This window comes from Pipistrellus hanaki (genome assembly GCF_964339955.1).
Source record: "Pipistrellus hanaki genome assembly, chromosome: 4".
Taxonomy (NCBI): Eukaryota; Metazoa; Chordata; class Mammalia; order Chiroptera; family Vespertilionidae; genus Pipistrellus; species Pipistrellus hanaki.
In genome coordinates this window covers 91,657,949-91,682,316 of record NC_140506.1, presented here as the reverse complement: position 1 = coordinate 91,682,316, position 24,368 = coordinate 91,657,949, and the positions used below count along the sequence as shown (strand labels likewise).

The 24,368-nt window shown below is 47.7% G+C and overlaps 2 protein-coding genes across 2 annotated transcripts in view; one reads left to right on the top strand and one right to left on the bottom strand.

Moving 5' to 3' along the window:
- The window catches only part of IFT140 (intraflagellar transport 140), a 91,134-nt gene extending 84,352 nt beyond the window's left edge, over positions 1 to 6,782 (bottom strand). Inside the window, exons 1-2 of the mRNA XM_084882553.1 lie at positions 6,665 to 6,782; positions 1,416 to 1,593 (exon numbers count right to left, since the gene is read on the bottom strand). Of these exons, the coding sequence (XP_084738679.1) occupies positions 1,416 to 1,562 (147 nt within the window). The 5' untranslated portion in view covers positions 1,563 to 1,593; positions 6,665 to 6,782. The remainder of the gene's footprint in view (positions 1 to 1,415; positions 1,594 to 6,664) is intronic.
- Positions 6,783 to 10,524: 3,742 nt separating this feature from the next.
- The window catches only part of CRAMP1 (cramped chromatin regulator homolog 1), a 77,266-nt gene continuing 63,422 nt past the window's right edge, over positions 10,525 to 24,368 (top strand). The window contains exons 1-2 of the mRNA XM_084882564.1: positions 10,525 to 10,612; positions 10,976 to 11,322. Of these exons, the coding sequence (XP_084738690.1) occupies positions 10,593 to 10,612; positions 10,976 to 11,322 (367 nt within the window). The 5' untranslated portion in view covers positions 10,525 to 10,592. The remainder of the gene's footprint in view (positions 10,613 to 10,975; positions 11,323 to 24,368) is intronic.

The window sequence follows — 24,368 nt, the reverse complement described above, 5'->3', positions numbered from 1 at the left end:
GGCCAACAGCACTCCGGGTTTGGAAGGAGAGGACGGCTGGATCAAGGAGACAGGGCGGAGGAAAGCCCTGCAAGCTCCATGGCGGGTTTCCCAGAGAACTTTGCAAGAGTGTGGAGCAGTATAGAGAAGGGGCATCAGACAAGAACCAAACGCACAAGGCCTGTTATACAGACACTGCTGATGACTCCAGCTGCTTGGGTGAAGTCTCTGGGGGACAAGGAGACTACAGAGGGCTGAAAAGTGAGCGGGAAGGGAAATCTGACTTTCTTGCTGAAGTATGTGGTGCACTGTGACTGAGAATGGGGGAAGGGAAGAGAGAATTAAAATCTGAGGAGCATCTAGAAAGTTTTTGCAATGGGTTGAATTGTGTTAATTCCTAAAAAGCTATGCTGAAGTCTTAACCACTGGCACCTGTGATATGACCTCATTTGAAAATAGGGTCTTTGCAGATGATCGGGTTAAGGTGAGGTCATAAGGATGGACTTAATCCAATATGACTGTGTCCTTAATAGAAGAGACACCCAGGGGAGGCAGCCCTGTGGGGATGGAGGAAGAGACTGGCGCGGTGCAGGTACAAACCCAGGAGCACCAAGGATTGCTGGCAACCAGAGCAATGACAAACCAGGCAACAGACCACATGTGTCAAACACAAGGCCCGCGGGCCAAATCCAGCCCGCCAGGCCTTGCAATGTGGCCCGCACCCCGCTGTCATCACTGCACTCTGCTGTCAGTTTATGACATTGTCAGTTTATGACTGTTCAGTAAACCATTCGGCCCGCAATTTAGGCTGGATTTCAGATTTTGGCCCCTTCTCTGATTGAGTTCGACACCCCTACAACAGACGCTCCCCTGGAACCTCCAGAGAGAGTGAGGCCTGGCCGGCCCCTTATTTCAGAGTTCTGACCTGCAGAACTGGTAAATAATACACTTCTGTCGTTTTAGCCACCCAGTTTGCAGGCATTTGTTCTGGCAGCTAGTAGTTTTATAATAAATAGGTAATGTGAGCCAACAGGAGACTGGATCAGGATGGACAGGCAATGCTGAGGGGCCATTTCTGGTTGGTGATTGTGAATTGACTGTTAATTCTATTTAAACATTCCAAAATCTGTCCCCAAACCTAAACTGCAGAGGTAAACTAATACTTGGAGTTAAGACCTCAATGAGAATACACACACACACACACACACACACACACACACAATTATATCCCACACTCCCTCTCCCCCCAACATACCCTACACTCTATCTCACCCGCCTTTAGCCCTCCAAACCCTTTACCCCTCTCTCACACCAATCTCTCCCTCCCCAACCCCCGTCTCTCTCTCACACACAAACACATATACACACACTTACACACACACCACAAAAAAGAGGCAAGGGCCAGAAGCTCACAATCATTGCTTCCTAGTACTTACTTGTTCCAGGTATATATCCACACTGCCTCTCGAGGCTGTGCCGTTGGAGGCCACCGCCAGGAATGGATGAACAGGGTGCCAGCTGATGTGGGAAGGAGATCCAGCTGACTCTGGGGCTTCTATGCGGTGGTCAAAATAGAGCGCCATGGTGAAACTCAGACCTTGTCAGGGTTGAAACCTGCAGGGGAAAAACAACCAGGTCCTGTGGGTGTTTTGTTGTTTTTTTTTCAAAATGACTGAGTATAGAATTAGGAAAGAAAAGCATCACGAAACTATTATGCATAAGACATTCCGTAACTTATAAATGTCCCTTCACGCTGATTCAGGAAATTTTATTGGAAGACATCTCTAACAGGGAAAAATATACAATGAGAAGCAAGGGACTGGAACCACAATGATCCAGGGGATAGTGAAAAACAGTAACACTTCTTGCCATCCAAACAAGCAAAGAAAAGCCCTGCCGCCTGGACATGCGTAACCCTTGCTTGTTTGTATTTCCAACATAATACAGATCATTTATATTTATATAGTCCCCTTTTAGCAAAACCTTCAAATCAAATAAAAGCAAACTGCCCTGACCGGTTTGGTTCAGTGGGTAGAACGTCAGTCTACAGACTGAAAGGTCCTGGGTTCGATTCGGGTCAAGGGCATGTACCTTGGTTGCCGGCACACCCCCAGTATGTGAAAGAGGCAGCTGATCGATGTTTCTCTCTCATCAATGTCTCTAACTTTCTGTCCCTCTCCCTTCCTCTCTGTAAAAAAAAATCAATAAAACAGCTGAAACCGGTTTGGCTCAGTGGATAGAGTGTCGGTCTGCAGACTGAAAGGTTGTAGGTTCGATTCCGGTCAATGGCATATATTGTACATTGGTTGCGGGCACATCCCCAGTAGGGGGTATGCAGGAGGCAGCTGGTCGATGTTTCTCTCTCATCGATGTTTCTGGCTTTCTATCCCTCTCCCTTCCTCTCTGTAAAAAATCAATAAAATATATATATATTTTTAAAAATCAATAAAACAAATTTAAAAAAAATAAAAGGGAAATATGTAGAAAAACCTAGTACTCAATTTTGGATAAATCTTGAAAACCAAGGCAGTCTTCACCTCTGACTCTCAAGTGGCAGAAGGCAAAAGGATTTCTTTGTTAGAAAGTCAAGAACAAAACCACAGCAACTGCAGAGAAGCTGAACTTCATTAGTTATAGGAACTTGACTCCTCCCTCCGTCCCACTTTTTCTCCTTTCCCCCTCCCTCCCATCCTTCCTTCCTCTTTCTTTTTAGGAAAGATGTGCATACTGTACCTTTGAAGGGGGCTAGGACGGTGAATGAAACGAAATGATAGTCAGACTTCTGCCCAATTTTTTACACCCTAGAGTCAGTTTGAGGAAGCTAATTAGTGGAGGAGAGAATATGTGTCGAGTGGTTTGCTATCGTTTCAAATTATTCAACTTCACACTCATTATAATGGCTATTATCCAAAAAGTAGAAAATAAGAAGTGTTGGTGGGGATGTGGAGAAATTGGAACCCATTTGCATTGCTAGAGGGCACGTAAAATTGTGCGGTCACTATGGAAGACAGTATGGTGGTTCCTTACACATTACACGTGGAATTACTATAGGATTAGGTAATTCCAGTTCTAGGTATACACACAAATAATTGAGAAAAGCAGGGACTTGGACAGATATTTGTACATAAATATTCATCGCAGCATTTTTCACAGGAGCCAAGAGATGGAAACAATCCAAATGCCTATCAACAGATGAATGGTTAAACAGATTCCATATTCAATGGAGTATTGTTCTGCCTTAAAAATGAATGAAATTACGACACATTACAACATGCACGAACCTAGAAGACATTATGCTGAGTGAAATCAGCCACACACAAAAAGAGCAAATGATGCATGACTTCACTTATATGATGTACCTAGAGGAGTCAAAGTTAGAGACAATTTTGGCTGGTGGGCGCCAGGGCCTGCTGGGGCTGGGGTTGAGATAGAAGGGGGCAGTTGTTTAATGTATACAGGGTTTCAGCTTGGGAAGATGAAAAAAATTCTGGAGATGATGTTGGTGAAGGTACTTAATGCCACTGAACTGTATACTTAAAAACGGTTAAATGATAAATTTGACATTATGCAAATTTGACCACAACAAAAAATTACGCACAATAAGTATTCAACACCTGCAAAATTCTGTCACTCTATCACATAGGGGATGGACGATGGCAATTGCTTTTAATAATACAACAGTTGTATCAGAGGAAGCGCAAAAACTCAGTTTGGATTCAGAGAAGGAAATCCCTTCATTGAGAAGTTGGAAAGCATATGGGTATAAATGAACAGTCACATTTCAAATGTTTACCCTGAATACTAAACAAAGGCAAAATTTCCGAGGTTGTGCTCTCACCATCACAAACACCAGGGCTCCTGGTGTTTTCTCTGGTTGAAGGAGCAGTGGGTTTGGGGGACTGGAGTCAGGAGAAGGGGCAGGATTCAGGGGTCTCCTGCACACACACATCACTTAAGGGACGTCTATACTGGTCAGGGCTCTGATATCTTTAAGTGAAGTCCTTATGCAAACCTTCAAACATCGCAATTAAAAATGAAAGTCTCAAGGACAATGTGGGTGGGGTGGGGGCATGAGTGGGAAGGGGTGGGGGATTGAAATAGGGGGTTGAGGACAAATATGTGATACCTTAATCAATAAAGAAATTAGCCGAAACCAGTTTGGGTCAGTGGATAGAGCATCGGTCTGTGGACTGAAAGGTCCCAGGTTCGATTCCAGTCAAGGGCACGTACATTGGTTGTGGGCACATCCCCAGTAGAGGGTGTGCAGGAGGCAGCTGGTCGATGTTTCTCTCTCATTGATGTTTCTAGCTCTCTGTCCTCTCTGTAAAAAATCAATAAAATATATTTAAAAAAATAAAAATAAAGAAAGAAATTTAAAAAAAAAAGTACACCAGATAAATACCTGGTGATTTCATATAGCAAAGGAAACCCTTTAAAGTGAGTTTTAATATGTTGCAGCCAGCCAAGTGTCTAAATCTGGACTAGGGAGAATTCCTATTCATGCTTAACAAGTTTACTTTGTGAAAATATTCCTCTGCAAAATGTGAAATGTTAATTTGTTGTAATGATGGAGAAAGAATTATAATACACTTGAAAAAATTAAATCTGGTTTCCTCTGTATTTTTTATTTTAAAAATCACCTATGTAATAAGTTTACATTACTCATTTCCTCCTGCCTGCGGCTTTCCCAGAGGCTCTCCTCCCCACACTCCTCCTTTGGGTACTCAGGAAGCCTCCCTTCTTCCAGGGAGCTCTTCCTCTTGATTTCTAGCATCCCCATAAGACCCCGTACTTCTCTTTTATTTACTTTTATTTTTAAAAAATATATTTTATTGATTTTTTTACAGAGAGGAAGAGAGAGATAGAGAATTAGAAACATCGATGAGAGAAAAACATCGATCAGATGCCTCCTGCACACACCCCACTGGGGGATATGCCTGCAACTAAGCTACATGCCCTTGACCGGAATTGAACCTGGGACCTTTCAGTCCGCAGGCCCGCAGGCTGACGCTCTTTCCACTGAGCCAAACCGGTTTCGGCAGTGTACTTCTCTTTTAAAGTATATTTTTATTGATTTCAGAGAGGAAGGGAAAGGGAGAGAGAGATAGAAACATCAACGATGAGATTCATTGGCCGGCTACCTACTGGGGATCCAGCCTGCAACTCCCGCACGTGCTCTGACAGGGAATCAAACTGTGACCTCCTGGTTCATAGGTCCACGCTCAACCACGGAGCCAGGGTGGCCCGGCAGAACCATGTATTATACTTCTCCATCGCTGTACCTAGAGACTTTATTATAAATGTGTATTTGGTCAACCATCCTCCACTCCCTGCCAGGGAATCTGCCCCACAGAGTGGGGGACTATAACAGTACCTTTCACAGAACAGGCCCCAATAAGTGAATCTCTGATGAAGATATTTATCAGCAAAGAAAGATGTCCTTGATGTTGTTAGCTGTAAAAAGTGGTTTACAGCCCTAACTAGTTTGGCTCAGTGGACAGAGCGTCGGCTTGCAGACTGAAGGGTCCCAGGTTTGATTCCAGTCAAGGGCAAGTACTTGGTTGCGGACACATCCCCAGTGGGGGGTGTGCAAGAGGCAGCTGATCAACTTTTCTCTCTCATCTTTGTTTCCAGCTCTCTATCCCTATCCCTTCCTCTCTGTAAAAAATCAATAAAATAAAATAAAAAAGTGGTTTACTAGGCCAGAGTGAGTGAGTCCATTTATACAATGCATAAATGCATTTTAACATTTTTCTACAGTATCGTCTGCATAACAAGTTACCAGACTAAACACAAGGAGAAATGACTAACAATAAAATCATTGCCAATGGCATCTATTGATTGCACCAGTTCAAACACAAGTGGACTTTTCCTGAAAACAAACTCAGGGTCACTAGAACACTAAAAGTATTTGGTAAATATATACAGTTTGCGGGGAAAGAAAAAATTCCATTTGCTCTAATCAGTTAACTCCTCTAGGCTCCAGCCTTCTGTCCAACATCTCTACCACCTCCATGAAACCAACTTTTGGGAAACAATCTGTTAAGCTCATTCAACTGAGGGGTTCGTAGTATTAGGTTAATTTAAGTTAGTACTTTGCTGCTTGGAGATGCTGCAAGAGAAAACCTGAAGGAACTTCGGGGAAATAGGGGCTGAGTGGACGAGGGGGGTGTAGGTATTAGAAGTGACATTTCCCAAAGTCTCAGCCTCTGGGCCACAGCCCGCAGGCCTCGGGACATGCAGCTGTATCTTGGGGTTCCGAAGGAGAGATGGCAGGAGCGGTGCAGCTCAGAAAAGTATTTCTTATTCTCTCCCTGCCCGGGGACACAAGTACTCTGCCAGCGTCCCCCACAACCCACCTGGTCAGCCCCTCCCCGGGGAATCGCACGGCCACGCGACCCTCAATAGAACCTGGACTGCCACTGAGGTGGCCATGAGCCCCTAGGCTGGACCTACCCGCCTGGGGCCGCGGGAGATCCGCGGAGGCCGGATTTCCGGACGAAAACAACTTGGGATGACGAGGGACCCGGACTGGCTCGCCGGGCCGTCGCCCTCCTCCCGGCCCCACACTCCCCGACACCACCCGAGTCCGTCCCCGGCCGGGCTTCCACGTCGCCGCCTCCGGGCTCCCGGCCCCCCCTGATCTGTCGCTTCCCCGACCTCGGCCACCATGGACCGCGCTCACCTCTCCGGCCGCAGCGCCGCCGCCGTTGCCAGGACGACGGCTGCCCGCGGAAGGCGGAAACAGCCGAGTGAGTGACTCGGGGGCCGAGGCCGCCCGAAGCGCCACGAGAGGCCGGAAAGAGCCGAAAGTGATCGGGAACGTTCGTGGGGAGGGTTAGATTGCTCAGCAGGTTCCCGCCGGCGGCGAGCTCCAAGGTTCTACCGGGCAGTTTCCCCCCATCTCAGCCACGGAATCAACAACGCTAGTGGGGCCAAGAGGCCAGGGTACGCCAACCTGAGCAGAGAAGGGAGCTGGTGAAATTCTTCTAGGGGTGATGGCGTTGCGAAACCTGTTGGGATCCGCTCCTGTAGTTACACCTTTTCTACCGCTTAGGTTCTGTCAGGAGGTGGAGGAAGGCACCTTCTGAGACTGTCGGGGAGAAACGGAACGCCATCTTCTCTTGTGAATCTTATTGTTGGGTCTTCTGGACCCCAGACCGTTTCTAGGTTCTGCTTTGTCTGACCTTAAGGAAGAGGTGGTTCCAGAGTATTCCTGAGAAAAGCCAATGGACTGGACACACTTCCTTGAAGTTATTAATTTCTCACGTGCATTCAATGCTTTGGGGGACATATGGACGCCATTGGTGAGAAAATGTCAGCCAATAACGATACGAGTTCATCCACTGGAAACCAACCTGACTCATGGAGACAGACGACATCCCTAAAAGTATTAACAACTGCGCTCTGACCTTGTGGTTTGAAAAACAAAGCAATGTCATGCCATTAAAAAAAAAAAGTTTCTAGGGCAAAAAGATCCATTGTTAAATGAAAAAAGAAAGTGTAGATACCACTGCATGAGACGGGATAGGCATCTCCAAGGAAGACTCCGAAGTTTATATTTTTTAAAAACCCTCTTTCATTTATAGAATATTTTTCTTGCGTGTCTACTTAAGTGCCTTATGAACATTTTTCCATGTCCCCTTTTTAATGAATATATTGGGGGGGGGGGAGGTGACACTGGTTAACAAAACTATACAGGTTTCAGGTGTACAATTCTACAACACATCTGTGCACTGTATTGTGTGTTCACCACCCCAAGTCAAGTCTCCCTTCACCCCAATTTATCCCCCGTCTCCCTCCATCTCCGCCACGACCCCAGGATTTTTAAGGAATAAATTTGTGTAAATTTATGGTATATAGCGATGTTTAGATGCACTTAGATATTGTATTATGATTCCTCACATAGCTTATTTATCACATTACTAATTGTAGTACAGTATTGGTGTATTCATTATATTGTGCATTCGATATATATAATAATATGGCTTATTAACTACTCCCTACAAGTTTGTCCTTCAACATCATTACTCTCATCCCACCCATAAACACTAGAATTTTTAAAACACTCCTTTATTTCCCTAATGGAGGAAAACGGCCTAAGTGCCCAGCACTATCTGCTTGCTAAAACAAAACTCGTAAAAAGCACACACTCAATCCAATAAAAAGTGTATTTATTTGCCTCGTTTGCACTTCCATACTTTTTTCTTTCGCGCGGGATGCTACACTCGGAGCTGGGGCGGCGTTTTCTTCTCACGCATCCGTCATACGGCCTTAGCCAATCACAGCCAGGCACCGATTCTATTGGCTGTCGCCCGACCAATCCGAAGAGACGCACCAGTCTGCAAAGCCGCAAGGCGGCGTCACAACATTACCCGCGTCGCAGACAACACCCTCCCGCCCCCGCCCAGCGTCCGTGCGTGCAAGCAAGCGCGCCCACCGATGGCCAATGGGAGCGCCCTTAGCCGGGCGCGCTCGCCGAAAACTGCGGACGTGCTCGTCCCCGCGCGCTTAGCTCCGCCCCTCTCCTAGCGCCGCCGCCCCGGTCCCGCCCCGCGCTCCGCCCTTGCGGTCTCCTTCGGCCGCCGTAGCCGGAACTGCTGCTGTGCGCGGCTGGCCGGGTCTCCGGGAGGCTGAGCGGCGGCGGCAGCATCGGCTCCCGCAGCCCAGTCAGCCGCACCCCGGCTGCGGAGGGGACGTGCCGGGGCAGGCGGTGCCGGGGCAGGCGTCGCTGGTCGACTGTTTCCGAAGCGGGATCACAACACCGGCGTAGCGGTCTTGCTGCAGTCGGGGACCGGGGCTGCCCGGCCCTGCCGGATCCGCGGGCACCCGGGAGGCCCCCGGAGGGCCCGGGAAGCCAGGCTGCTGCGAGGCATTGATGAAAAAGGTGACCGGAGGCTGGGGCTCGAGAGGGTTAGGCCGCCTCGACCGGCTGTCATGGCGATGCCAGGCTCCCTGCTTGGGTGGGGGCTGCGGAGGAGCGGCCTGTTCCCTCGCCACGGTAGTTACGCACGCGGCGCTTTGTCGGAGCGACTCCGGGGAGTCCGGACCGAGAAGGGTTGCCTTGGCAGTGCGCTTTGTGTGCAGCCAGAAATCGGCTAGAGAAGGGAGGGCATTGCTTCTTCCTTCCCGAAGCGTGACAAAAGGCGTCGAGCTGAGATTGGGCTTGAGGCGATTCCATCTCTGTGCAGCTTCAGGAAGTAATGTTGAAGGTTTTCCTTTAAAGGTTTTATCCTCCTGTTTGCCTTTAACCACAGGGGAAACCTCAGAAATGTGTCGGTATCCTTTAAATTCTGAAAAGCCCTGTCCTTCGGTGTTCAGTTTAGTGTCTTAACATTCAACCTGGCAAACAGGCAAGTTTATTCTGTTGTGGTTGATATACTCCTTGCCTGAGCCCTTGTGTTGACGGTGGGTAGCTTTCAGGCCCCTGGGAAATAGGATTCTCCACATTATAAACAAGAGGAAGGCCCTTTTGGGTCCTTTCAGATTTCTTTAAACATAAATATAGATAGGTTGAGAAGCGAATACTGAGAAGTCCCATGCAATGAAATGCTTTACGTTTGGCTATTTCTTTTCGTTGGCAGGGTGTTTTGTTTTGTGGGTTGTTTTTTTTAACCAGCACGAATTCAAATGATTTAGAAGATCAGTTACAACAAATGAAAACTGTTTAGAGATTATTTTGTGACTGAATACATCAGAGCAGGAGTAGGCATTACTATGGTTTTTACTCATTTCCAAACCTTTCTGTGAGAGGTCCTTGCCCCTGTTCCTGTATTTTGTTGCTAACCTTGATGCCTTGTTCTTTCTTTCCTTTTAAATGGAAAATGTTCTCGTCCTTAGCAGTTGTGTTCAGTTTGGCACACACAGTTTGAGCATAGTATGGACACCTGTTGAGGAATCTGATTGTCTTTCTTCTTTATCGCACGTACACATTATTTCCCTGCCTATCATGTTGATAAGTACCTGATTCTCTTCGTTTATTTCTGAGTGTGTCTGTCTGCTGGGTTACTTTCCAGAGTCATGGCATTTTATTGTTGTTGACATTTCACATGGCAGTGGGTCACCATGCTAATGAGGAATTTTTATTAATGGTTACCAAGAGTTTTAACACAATTGTCTTCTATCCATTTGGACCCCGGACATACTGTGCCATCGCTTTCTTGGGTGGCTCCAACGTGTTCCATGCAACAGGCTCCTTTGTTGCAAAAAAAAAAAAAAAAAAAAAATACTTTAAATTCCTAAATCCCCGCGGCAGTACCCATCTCCCACCCCGGGAACCACGATTCCCAGAAACCCCGAGCTTATTATTCTTTATGTCTGTTTAAAAATAAGCAGGCGGACGGCCGGGCAGCCGGGCCACCATGGAGTTCCCTGTGCACACCGGCCAGCCCGCGCCTCTCCCCTCCTGCCGGGGTGGATCCGGGCGCCTCGCTCCCACTCCAGGGCCCGCTCCGGGGGCTGGCGCGGGGGGCAGGTGCGCGGGCCAGGTGCCACGCGCGTTTGGGGGGCCGGGAGGGGTCGGGCTGGGGGGGTGGAGCGCGGGCGCCGAGGCCCAGCCGGCCAGGGCGGCCCGGGGAGCGAGGCCGACGCGCAGGCTCCGCGCCTCGCAGGCCATGAGCCGCGGCCCCGTCGGGTGAGTGGTTTCGGGCCGCGACGCCGGTACCCGGGACCCCGAACCTCGAGTCCCGGACGCGGGACCCCGGGTCCCTTTCGACCCCGACGGGCTGGGGCGGGCGCCGCGCGGGCAGGGCCATCTGGGCGCGGCCGCCCAGCTGCCGCCCGGTGCCCCCGGCGCCTCTGCGTCCTCGGCCCCGGGGTCCGGGCCGCGGGGCTCGGGGTCCGGGGTCCCGGGTCCGGGGCGGCCGGCCGGGCCGGGCGGCGGCGGGCGGGCCGGGCGAGGACCTGGAACAAACAACGGCGGCCATGTTGAGAGGGAGGCGGGCGGCTAAACTTCGTGGTGGCGGCGCCTCACCGGGGCCCCTCTCCTCTCCCGCAGGATGACAGTGAAGTTGGGAGACAGCGGCGGCGGGGAGGACGGACTCAAGAGGCTGGGCAAGCGGGCTGCCGACGAGGATGCGCTGGAGGGCGAGGGCGCCGGCGGCGGGGATCCGGCCGAGGACGGCGGTGGCACAAAGAGGGACGGCAAGACCCCCCGGGGCGGCGGCGCCCCGGCCCCCGCGAGCGGCCCGCAGGCCCCGTCGCCGCCGCCCGCCTGCCCCCAGGACCAGCACCACTTCCTCCGCTCCAGCGTGCGGCCGCAGAGCAAGCGGCTCCGGAAGGACTCGGCGGGCGCGGCGGGCAGCGGCGGCAGCAGCACCAGCGGCTCCGGGCCTCGCGGGAAAGGTAAGGGGACGCCAGGCCCTTCGAGGATGTGCCCTGCGCTCTCTCTCACCTTCGTGCCTTCCCTGCAGCTCCTGATCCCGCTCCTGCATTTGTCCCCAATTTGGGGTTGCACTCTGGAGGAGAAGTGCCCTGTTTCTCCTCCCAAGAGGCTGTTCCTCCCTATGTTTAAACCATGATAAAAGACAGGAAGTATCCTGTCTCTGGGCAAGTACAATAGGTTCTTGAAGGTTGTTTTTTCCCCCCTCCTCAAAGGATCATTGATGATGCAGGCTGTTTTGTGTAGCAAACAGTAGTTTAGAAATTGAGAGAGAAAATACTGCAGCATCTTAGCCAGACGTCAGATGGTGGAAATACAACAAAGGAATGGGCTTCTGAAACTTATTTGGGGGAAGGTTGATAAGAAGCCAAAAATATTCCAGGATCTGACTTGGGCACTTTATCCTCTACTTCAAGTATTCTAGGCTCAAAAGTTATTAAGGGCATCAAGACTTGTCTTTTACGTCCTTTGAGTTTTGATGCCCTGGAAAGAATTCCCCTCTAGGGTAGGAAGTAGTGAAAACATTTGTGGCCTGCTTTAAAAGAACAACAGTCGACAAAGTTTGTCAAGGTATTCTGAGGCAATTGAGAAGATTTCAGCTTTACTAGGATCCCTAACCAAAGTAATAAAACCACATGTCAGTTTTGTTTCTGATGTGCTGGTTCTCCATTATTTTCTTTTATCCTTTTCTGTTTCAGCATTCTGCTTTTCTTCAATTGTACAAGTGAATTGCTCTTAACATCCCTTTTGTTTCAGGCCAAATATGTAGCGCTTTTGTATAATAGTTAGCAAATGTAATGTAAATTTCCAGTGAGTTTTTTATGGAAAAAACTTTCACTTAGCTCCTTGGTAAATGGTCCTTCAAATTTATTAGATGGTCCTGATAGTTTTAAAAAGTAAATATTTTGGAAGCTAACAAGAGAACCCAAATGTGTGTCGTTAAATTTGCTTTTTCTATCTCATTCTCAATTGAAATAGCCTTACTCATTTTTTGGTAAAGAATTTTGATTTAAGTATTCTTACTTAAAGACGTAAGTAGTTTAGTTCATCTCAGAAACTAAAACTTGCCTCATAAATATACTTTGGATATGATAGTTGCTGATTGGTTAGGAAAATAATAACTTATTTTACTAACTTTGTTTGTTTTGTAAAAAAAAAAATAGCTTTTCATTCCTAGTTACAGGTGTGTCTTAAGTTAAGCTCCGTGAGTGCCTTCAAGAGTTTGTGGCTTCAGTCTCCCTGAATCTGGAGTCCAGGCAGAGCTCACTGCCTGTCGCCCTGGCCCTCTGACCTTGGTCTACTCACTTGGCCTCTTGAATCTGCTTTTCCATCAAAGAGGTGTCCTCACCTGTGAAATAAGGAACAGCAGCGACTGCTCCATTCTCTCAAAGTCTGGCTGCAAAGTGAGCCCAGGTGCTGGTGTGAAAGCCCTGTCACCTGTAAATGACTACATCTCTGTGAGATGCTAAAACTTGAGTGGTTGCTATATTTCTAGCCTCAGGTAGTTAGGGGAAGTTTGCTATCACTTGCATGGTTGGGTGTGACTTGCAAAAAGGTTTCCTGGAATAGCCTTGAATCAAGTCCTTGGTGCTTCTGTTTTTAGTTTCTGTCCCCAGATGTGTGGCTCGGAGCAGCAATCGACTTTTCATTAGTAAAATGGAAATTTGTTAGAATTTGTGCTTCTTGTAACACATGTATTTTCCTACTTTAGCAGACAAATGTTTCTTTAAATAAATAATAAAGCTAAGCTATACATATAACAGTGTCTTTTAGGAGAGGAGTAGGACGTGTATCTCCTTTTCTTCACAGAACTCAGCCGGTATCTGGCCTTGGGCCTCTCTTGACAGTGGTCGAGCTTGGGAGCTTGGGCTGCCGGATCCTTTGGATCCTCCTCTCCACACCCAGCACCTCAGGGCATCCCCTCCTTATGCCTCAGGGCACCCTCTGCTCCCCGGCCTCCATTAGCTGCCAGAAAAGAATGCCCTGTGACAACACGCTGCTAATCTTTGGAAATGGTTCTTAGAGAAGCATTGTCTTATGGGATATGGAAATCTCCACTTGGGGTGGTGAGCACGGGTCATTAAGGAAATGAACAGTGTAGAAGGCCCTTGAATTCTATCCTTGTTAAATGGTGATGAGATGCCCTAGGAGCCTAACTCCTGTTTATCTCTAAAAGACTATGGTAAAATTTCACTTAAAGGCCCAACATTTATCAATGATGTTAAGTGAGAACGTCCTGTACTGCCATTTTTCTTGTATTTCTCTTCAGAAAAATATAATTCCTGTTACGATTAAGAAATAATCACAGTCTGGTCATTGGAGGTCCCTTTGGTTGATTACTTACTGCTCTTGCCAATTTTCAGTCGTGAGAACCTTGCAGTGAGTTTGGAGAAGATTGTGGTGAAAGGAAAGTCCTCATTTTGCTTCTGACAACACAACTTGTGTTTTCTTTATAAAAACAGACTTTTGTCAACTTCAATGAAAAAATAATTTTTCTAGTATAATTTTGAATTCTTTTTGAATTGAATTGAAGAGAAAGTTGCTAAGATTTAGGGTCTCTGTGCCAGGCATCTTGCATTTCAGTTACTTTACTTTTGAATAGGTGCAGAAACTGAAGTTTGTTGTTTAAATGACGTGCTTAACCTAAACGGAAGGTATGCTGCAGATGCAAAACTCGTGACTCTACTTGAGGCCACAGCAAATGTTTCTGCAGCCGTCCCATGCTGCCCAGAGTGATCCAAGAGTGCATTTGAGACTGAAAACCAGAATTCACAGATCCATGAGAACATGGGCCAGGAGACAGAGGCCCCCATGCCCTTCTCTGTTTGGCAGTTCAATTCTGAATGAACTAGTACATCTCAATTTCTTTGTCTATAAAGGGGATAATACCAGTGCCTGCCTCGGCAGAGCAAACACCACAACCAGGCCTTTGCAACAAGGTCCTACAAGGCCGAGCTTAATGGGCTCCCAGTCCTTCTCTATGGGAAACGCGCCTGGCTTTGGGATCGGGGGCTTCAGGCTGAGTCTGAGCAGGTGGACGGGGGAGAAGAAGGTCCTCTGCTGTGATAGCTGGTATAGGTCCCAGGAGTTCCCCCAAGTTTCTGCCCTGTCAGTATAGTTGGGCTGATGTGGGATAGAGCCTTCTGTTTTCATTGTGTCATGTGCCCCTTATCCGCCCCTCCCACCCCATCTCCCCAACTTTGGCTCCACTTGCAAGGGGAGCTAGTCACAAGACCTACTGTCTCCACAACCGGGCCATGTCAGCTGACTTAACTGCTTGTGCTTAGGGATCATTAAGTCTCTGTACAGAATATACTTACATTTCACATAAGCTTTTGCCTGCAGCTTCTGGGTGTCTTTAAAAGATGTCTTGCCCTAGCCAGTTTGGCTCAGTGGATAGAGCATCCGCCTCGGCCTGGAGAGGACCAGGTTTGATTCCGGTCATGGCACATACCTCAGTTGCAGGCTTGATCCCTAGCCTTGGTTGGGACACATGTGGGAGGCAGTCATTTGATGTGTCTCTTACATCGATATTTCTCTCTTATCTCCCCTCCCCTTTTACTCTCTAAAAATCAATGGAAAAACATTCTTCAGTGAGGATTAAAAACTAAAAAAAGATGTCTTATGCAGTATCTCACTCTCATTTGGTCACACTTTGAGAGACAAACCAGATGAGAAAGAGGTTTGAACCAGCAGTCAGGAGACACACCTTCTCCCCGCAGAGCTGCTGCGTGGCTGGCCCAGCTGTGGGACAAAGGAAAAGTTTCTCAGCATGCCCAAACCTTAGGTTCCTTACTTTCAAAATGGGTCTGGTGAGATGGTGGCTTGAAGGTGTGTTCACCTTAACACTCGCTGTGCAGAATGGCTTTGTCCTGTGTGTGTTCTCAGGAGAGTGTGAAAGGCAGATTGCCTAAAATCAAGGTAGCTCTATATCTGGTGGGCTCTGCTTAGCCTTGACTCTGAGAGCACTGGGCAGGGAGTGGTGAGAGTGCACACTCCTCCCTCCAGGTGTGGCACTGCCTGCTGTGCCTGCTGTAGCTCTACCTCTCGCCTGCACTGTCATCACTGTCACTGCCCCTTTATCAAAGCACTGGGGCCAGGCCCCAGGCAACGGTGGAGTATGGCCACAAATTCTTTCAAAGTTCCGGCCCTCCATACTCTGTACAGAGGAAGGCCGACACAAGAGCGCTGCGGTCTTCCTGGTTTGGTTCACTAAATGAGGTTTAATAAAGTCATGTGCAGTGGTGACTGCATGGAGCCACCATGGTCACCTAAGCAGGAATGTCAAGTTTTGCTGAAAGGTGTCAGTCAGACTGTTGGGAGAAGAGGAGGAGGAGGAGTCCATTCCCCTGACTCTGTCTAGCACCCAGTGGCACAATAAATAATGGCAGCACATGGTCCTGTGGTGTGACATGACTCCCTGTAGACTCCCTGTGCACAGTAAGTCAGGAGATCTCTGTGTGGTCCAGGCTACTTGAAAGATGGAGCTGTTCAGGACAGAGGAATATATTGGTAAACCAGGGGGTCTTAGTAAATTACTAAGTTCAGGGTAGTACAGGTTGCATTTGCTTCATGTGAAAGATGTGGATAGATAGTATAGGTGAGGAGATGAGGTAACATTTGAATATTGGTTTGAAGACAGCTAACTTTTCTTTTGACTTTTGACATCAAAACTAATACCTCATTGACTTTTTTTTTAATCCTCATCTAAGGATTTATATATATTTCCCCCCACTGATTTCTAGAGAAATTGGAAGGGAGGGAAGAGGGGAGAGAGAGAGAAACATTGATGTGAGAGAGACCCATTGATTGTTTGCCTCCTGCACGTGCCCCTACTGCGGCTGGGGAATCTGCAACCGAGGTACGTGCCCTTGACTAGGAATCAAACTCTCGACCCTTCAGTCTGTAGGTCAATGCTTTAATCACTGATCCAAACTGTCCAGGGTCCTCATTGACTTTTAATGTCAAAACTACCAGTGTACATGTTCTGTACCCGAAGCTACACTGTGTTCTAGTAAAAAGCCTGCTCAGATTGGCCAGAGTCAGAGAGGCGGTCTATTAAAAAAAGAACTGGTGTTGCCTCGGAAGTGGGGGGTAGTCTTATACAGCGAATATAGGCCTAAACCTATGTTTTAACTGTAAAATTAGGGGGTCGTCTTATACGCTGGAAAATACGGTAATGTAATTTCTGTGGTGTCCTTTGGAATTACCTTTGCCAACCAAATATACTTTAGGATTTTCATTTCATGTAGTACAGGTGTGTCTTTTTTTATTTAAAGTTTTTAAAATTTAATTAACTATTTTTTAAATAATTCTTTATTGTTTAAAATATTACATATGTTCCCTTTTTACTCCATTGACCCCCTCCAGCCTGCCCCCCAGCCCCACCCCCAGGCCCTCACCACTCCACATATGTATGGCCTTTTCTGTGTCCGTGGGTCAAGCATATATGCATACAAGATCTTTGATTGATTACCTCCCACCCACCCATCCTCTCCCACCTTCCCTCTGAGATCCCACACTCGGTTCCATGCTTCCATGTCTGGTTCCACTCCATTCATCAGGTTATTTTGCTACTCAGGTTCCACATATGAGTGAGATCATGTGATACTTGTCTATCTCTGACTGCAGGTGTGTCTTTTTTAGATTCCATGATAATATAAAGATAATAGGAATGAATTCAGATAGTAAAGTTGCAAATATAAAAATCTCTGTCATGTATAGATGGTGGTGCTGCATAGAAGCATTTTATCACATTAAGTAATTGCAGTATTCTTAGCACTGAAGAACGGTGTGAGAAATGCCCAAAAAAAGACATTCTCTGGTATTTGTAGTTTGGATGGGCTATCAAGAATTACCTACGTAAGACCATTATCACATTATTTGAAGAAGAGGGCATATGTTTTAATAAAAATTGGGGGTTCACCCTAGTCTGTGTTCCTCATTGGCAAGCACATGCAAGGTTTGAGGGTTTGATTCCCAGTCAAGGTTACAGGTTCCATCCCCAGCCCTGGTCAGGGTGCATGCGGCGGGGGAGGGGGGGGGTGGTGGCAGCCAATCAGTGTATCTCTCTCACATCAATGTTTCTCTCCCTCCCCCGCTACCTCCCTCTCTTCCACTCTCTAAAAATCAATGGAAAAAATGTCCTTGGGTGAGGATTAACAGCAGCAGAAAGTGGGGTATCATTGTGTTTTTCTCAAGCATTTGTGGGAGGAGGAGAGTCTTAGAGGCCAGCCCTGGTCATAGCGTTGAGGATACTGAGCCTTGTGGAGTGCTGAGGATGGGGGGGTGATGTGGAGACACCGGGCATGCAGAGGTGGCTGGGACATGTCTTGGGACCACCAAGCTCCAGGTCATCTTCAGATCATTAGAGGATGTCACGGAGCCCAGGGCAGGGGCTCTGACCGCCCGGCTGGAGCATCTGCACTGGCTCTCAGAGACTGCGTGGTGAGTGGTTGGGAAGGGTTCTCGATGAACACCTGCATGTGAAGCAGCTTTCTGAAGACAGATGGGCAGCTTGGCATTCTTCTGTTGAGGTGACACCTTTACTGGGGATTGGCTGGCACCTTTTCTTTGTGTGACCTCGGTAGAGAGAGTGTCCCTCGGTCACATCTGCGCTCTGAATGCAAACCTGGCCATTCCAGCTTCTGACACTAATGGCACATGTTTTGAGGGTCATCTGTGGGAGATCTTGGCATTTTCGCCTTCTGCCTCAAAACCACGGGGTTTTGTGACCTGAGGTCGGCGTGGTGACGGAGCAGTTGCCCTCTCATACCACAGAAAAGGATGATGAGGGAGCATTCTGTGCCACGGTGGAAGGCAGGCATACCTGGAGACGCACTTTTATTAGCTGAACTTGAATCATCTTTCTAGCTGAGAATGGCTCAGGGCATTATTGAATACCTTGCGTTTGGTGGGTCTGTCACTGGAGATTTTTGCTTTTAAATATATTTTATTGATTTTTTTTTTTTTTTTTTTACAAAGGGGAAGTGAGAAGGATAGAGAGTTAGAAACATCGATGAGAGAGAAACATTGATCAGCTGCCGCCTGCACACCCCCTACTGGGTATGTGCCCGCAACCAAGGTACATGCCCTTGACCGGAATCGAACCTGGGACCTTTCAGTCCACAGGCCGATGCTTTATCTACTGAGCCAAACCGGTTTTGAGATTTTAATGTTCCTAACTCTTGGAAGGAAGTTCACCAAACGGCAGAGGAAAGCTCAGGACAATGAGTCATTGTATAATGTGACAGATTGTCATTCCATCTTGTGTCATACCTAAATTAAGTAACACAGCTTTGTTTTTAGAGGTAAACATCCTCCACAGTCCTGTCTCCTGCCACTTACTTGCTGTGTGCCTTTGGGCAAGTCATTGTACCTCTTGGCTTTTTAATCCGTCATAGACTGAGGTTTGGATGTGGAGGTCAACTTTCCTCCACCCTAGAACCCTCTGATTCCCATAGCTCTGTGCGTAATAAAAATACTGAGGCAGTAGTGACCCTGGCAGTAGTCACCACACTGCTGTGTGTCCCCAGAGGAAAATGCCCAGGTTTGGAATAAGAGGCTTGCTTCTGCTGTCTAGTGACTTTGGAACTTTTGGACTTTAGAATCTCAGTTTTCCCATTTCTGAAATGTGGATAATAACTATATATATAAAAGCTTAAGCGTTCCTTCGAAATGTAGCTATGACCAGTGCACTGACCACCAGGGGGCAGACATTCAGTGCATAGGCATGTAAACATGGAACCGGCCAAAACGGACTGATGAATCTCAGGGGAGAGGTAAGGGGTGGAAGAGATTAACCAAAGATCTTATAAGCACACTAGAGGCCCTCCGTGCACTGGTGGGGTTCCTCGGCCTGGCCTGCAGGGATTGTGCTGAAACCAGCCCAGTGCATGGATTTGTGCACTGATGGGGTCCCTCGGCCTGGCCTGCAGGGATTGGGCCAAAACCGACAGTTCGACATTCCCCAAGGGGTCCCAGACTTTTTTTTTTTTTAATATACATATATATTTTATTGGTTTTTTTACAGAGAGGAAGAGAGGAATAGAGAGTTAGAAACATCAATGAGAGAGAATCATCGGTCAGCTGCCTCTTGCACACCCCCTACTGGGGATGTGCCTGCAACCAAGGTACATGCCCTTGACTGGAATCGAACCCGGGACCTTTCAGTCCGCAGGCCAACACTCTATCCACTGAGCCAAACTGGTTTCGGCGGGTCCCAGATTTTAAGAGGTCGCAGGCCAGGCTGAGGGACCCCACTGCATACCAGGCCTCTAGTCCTGTATAATAAAAGCCTAATATGCTAAGTGTCCGAGCGGTCGTCCGACTGTTCAACCAACAAGTGTGCACTGACCACTAAGGGGGCAGATGCTCCGACTGGTAGTTTAGCTTGCTGCTGGGGTCTGGCCAATCGGGACTGTGCGAGATGGCCCGCCACGCTCTGAGCCCTCCTACGGTCTGGCCTGTGCCCTCTCGCAACTCAGGACCCCTTGGGTGATGTTGGAGAGTCGGTTTTGGCCCTAGCCTGATCTCTGTAGGCTAGGACGAGGGACCCTACCAGTGCATGAATATCGTGCACGGGGCCTCTAGTATACTATAAGGACAAAAAGGAGCAGTGTGTGAACATGCTTTCCCGGTGCTGTAGAATTCCCTTGGCTCCAGGCCTCTGCGAAATAAGCAGCTTCACATGTGCATCAGCTTCTTCAGTGAAAGATGGGGATGAATTTCTCCTCTTCAGGCAGTAAGAGGGAGGGCAGACCGAGGCCACATGGCTGCCTCCCTCAAATGCAAGCTCTGGAGGGTAGATTGTAGCTGGGGTTGGTGGTTTGGGAGACCAGAGAAGAGGCAGTTAAGATTGTGTTACTTGATGGTGGCACAGAGCTAGCCTGGGGAAATGGCAGTGGAAATGGGAAAGAGGAGAAGCCAGGTAGTACCCAAGCAACTGGAGGATTGTGGCACCGAAGTGGGTTGAGAGGGGAGTGTGGGCTCTGTTTTGGAGGCACTGGGGACTAGGGTGGGCAAGGGGCGCAGGGAAGGCCCCTGCTCTGTGCTCTTGGTTGACATTCTGAGCTTCCGTTGACATTTGCTCTGTTTGAGGCCTTGTGCCAACCTTGGGCATGGGAAAGTAAGACACTGTTCTTGCTTTCAAAGAGCACACGGTGGGGAATCCTATTCTTGTACCTCACTTCCCTTCAGGCTTCTTAGCTGCTGCTCATCGTGTAGACTCTTGCTATTACTCTTTGTAGCCTCAGACCTGGAGCCACAGAGGGAGGCTTGACTTTGGCCCTCCACTTTTTGCCAGGCTCCTTGCACTCACCCCTATTCCAGTGCCCACCCTGTCTTGTTCAAATTGTCTTCTCTTTCCACTTCTTGCCTCTCTACCTCTGTTCTCCTCGCCTGCTTCCCTCTCTTTCCCTTCAGTCATCACCATTTTCATCTGAATTTTTCTGCCCTGATGGTAGCCTTTCCTGGTAGCACCATCATATTACACCAGCATCTCTTATCCTGCTTCCTGTTTCTCATGCTTGAGCTGGAGTCCTGGGCTGAGCCTGAGGTCAAGCAATGACGCACGTCTCTCGTCTGAAATGTTAGGGATGGACCAGATGCCACGGCGCTCTTTCTACCTGGAAGCTTGGTGATTCTCCTTGACTTTTACAAGACATTATAAGGTCTAGAATGGTGGGTACCAAGTGTTAAAAAGGGTTATTTGGGGGTGGTTTGCTTTCTTTCTTGAACATTTACATTGGCCTACTGAGGATGTATCATTTGGAGCTATCAGAGGGAAGGGCTGAACCTTTCTGCCCAGCAAGAGTGGCTGGCTGCTCTGAAGCCTTTTCGCTACCTTGTGTATCTTGGCAGAGCTGCTCCGACTGTTGTCTCTTCTCTCACAGCCATGGTTTTGGTTTATCCTGCACTCTGCCCCTGAGGTCCCTCCCAGCTCTGAAATGCTCCCCGTCTGTTTTCCTTCACCACTCATTCTCCTTGTCTTGGGTCACCAGTGCTGTGATCTGGTGAAATCTCAAAAAAGCTAGCAAGATAGCTACATTGGAGGATTTTCAAATGCACGTCTGTTACTTTCAAGTACATCGAATGTCAGTGTGGGCTAGCAAAGGTAAACCAAAGGCTGTGACTGTAGGGCTGGTTAGCAGGTTGCTATTATTTTGGAAAAAGAGTTTAGTGAGTGTTCAGTTAGAAGTGAAAAATGACTCGAGACTCTTTCCTGTGGGTGGTGCGGAGGTCGATAGGCAGCCCCTCCTGAAATGACTAAACGAGGAATCGTGGGCTTCAAGTCAACCAGAACTTACCTTTAAGAGTGTTTTGTGTGTGGTCGCTTTAAAAATAATCCTTTATTGATTTCAGAGAAGTAGGGAGAGAGTTAGAAACATCAATGATGAGAAAGAATCATTGATTGGCTGCCTTTTGCACACCCACCCCTGGGGATTGAGCCCGCAACCCGGGCATGTGCCCTTGGCTGGAATCAAACCGTGACTTCCTGGTTCATAGGTTGACACTCAACCACTGAGCCACGCCAGCAGGGCTAAGATGTTTTTTTTGTTTGTTTGTTTTAAATATATTTTATTGATATTTTACAGAGAGGAGGAAGGGAGAGAGATAGGGAGCTAGAAACGTCGACCAGCTGCCTCTTGCACACCCCATACCAGGGATGTGCCCGCAACCAATGTACACGCCCTTGACCGGAATCGAACCTGGGACCTTTCAGTCCGCAGACCGACACTCTACCACTGAGCCAAACTGGTTTCGGCCTAAGATGTTTTTTTTAATAAATGGCATCTGTAACGTGGTCTTCAGTTGTTCGCTGCAAAAGCAAGTCTGATCTACTAGAAATGGAATGAAACTAATTATCCCTGGAAACGTGCTCTGAAGTTGCCATACCTGTTCCAAACATCATGTGAAGTGCCAGGTCCATTTTCTGTTTAAGTGTACAGGTTAATGCCTTTAATATATTCACCAGACGTATGCAGTAATCACGCTCCATTTCTCCCAGCCCATGTTTGTAAGTCTTGCCTGGCCTTTGAAAGCCTCCCAAACCCCTGCCGTCCTCCCCGGGCCTGGATGGGCAGGGGCAACACCGCCCCAGGGCTCTGGCTCCAGTGTGGATCCTGGCCCTCCCCAGACTGTGCACGCCAACACCACTCTGCTAAAGGTGCAGACAGAACACGGAACTGAACGGACTCACGTGAAACTAAAATCTCTGCTTAAAATAAGAACAGGCAGCTTGCTCTGTGAGGCTCTCACCATCCTAACTGGAACCCCCTCCCAGGTCCATGAGTTAGCCATGTTTCAGGTTTGCTTTGATGAGGAATGGGCAAAGTCAAATTGTGTGGGCAGTGCTTCCTTAGCCTTCTCTGTCGCACAGAGATTACGTGGGTTACCTTTTTGTGACAGGTGCATGTAGGATGGGAAGGGGCAGCTGGAAAGCAGGCTGAGGTGTAAAATGCTTAACTTGATTATTTTTTGTTTTACAACAGTGTATTTAGGACTGTGAATGTCAAGCATTCAAATACAGCACTGATGGCACCTTCTGGGCCGATAGAAATGTTCTGTGCTGTCCAGTGCAGTAGCCACTAGCCACATGTGGACATGGATGACTAGAGACATGTGGCTAGTGTGACTGAGGGACTAAGTTTTTGTTTTATTTAATTTTAATTAATCAGTCTTTAAATCTAAATACACTCATGTGATTACTGGCTGTCAAATTGGACATGATAGCTGTGATAAATCAGCGATTTCTGGTATATAGTCATGTTACCTTAGGACAGCGATTTTCAACTGGTGTGCCGCAGAATTTTTAAAACGTGCAATACCTGCCCTAGCTGGTTTTTCTTAGTGGTTAGAGCATGAGCGTTGGCCCTTGGACTGAAGGGTCATGGGTTTGACCATGCTTAAGGTCCCGTATCTTGATTGCAGGCTTGATCCCTGGCCCTGATCGGGACTCATGAGAGGCAACGAATCAATGTGTCTCTCTCATATCCATGTTTCTCTGTCTCCCCACTCCCTTCCATTCTCTCTAAAAATCAATGGGAAAAATATCCTCCAGTGAGGATTAACAAAAAAGAAAATAAAACATGCAGTTCCTATTTAGTGACGATAACCAACACAATAGCCGTGCTGTATGAATGAATCAGAATTATATCTATTTGTTGTCAGATCAGCAAAAATATATTTTTTAGTAATTCGTTTATGTGTGTCATGAGATGGAAAAGGTTGAAAATTGCTACCTAGGAAATCAGCCCATTGTCGCTAAACTGATACACCTTTCCATACAAAAGACTCAAACAGGTAATTTCAACATGTATGAAAATACATCCTTCTTTCTGAAAGCTGTCTGATGGGATTCACTGTCTTTGGGCACTCCCTGTTTTGCCCTAACATGTATGGTACACATATTGAAAAGGGTGGCAGTGGAGAGTGACTCTGCTTCCCACTGTTCCCCAGGCAACCCCTGCACCAGTGTACTGTGTTTTTTCCAAGGACAGTCTTCGAAAGCTTACGTGGATCAGCAGGCTTTACATTTTTTCATTACTTTTATTTCTGTTGATTTTATTTGTGTGTGAAACTGGTTGTCTTTCATGCATCCTTTGGGGTAAACCCTGCCTAGGGAGCGGGAGACACATGGCCCCAGTCTGCAAATAGCTGCCCAGGGAGGGCCCACCGATCTACCAAGAAGTGAATCTAATGGAAAAGCTCTTGATTATCTCATTTAAAAGAACGTCTTGACAATTATCTGCGTTTGTTTGGCTTCTGCTTTTTAAAGCACTGTCATTTTTATGATCTTATTTTTACTCTCGTTCAGAGTTTTAACCGTTTCTCCTGTTTGGTAGTCCTGCAGTTCTATAGAAAGAAAAGGCTGGGAGTCCTCCCTGAGAGGAAGGAACTAGAAGGGTGGGAGCATTTGGTTAGGCCATAAACGTTTTTATCTGTGACCTTTAACTCTTGTTTATTGCCTCCATTGTCCTAGAGGAGAGAGTTCTTGGTTTACTGCACG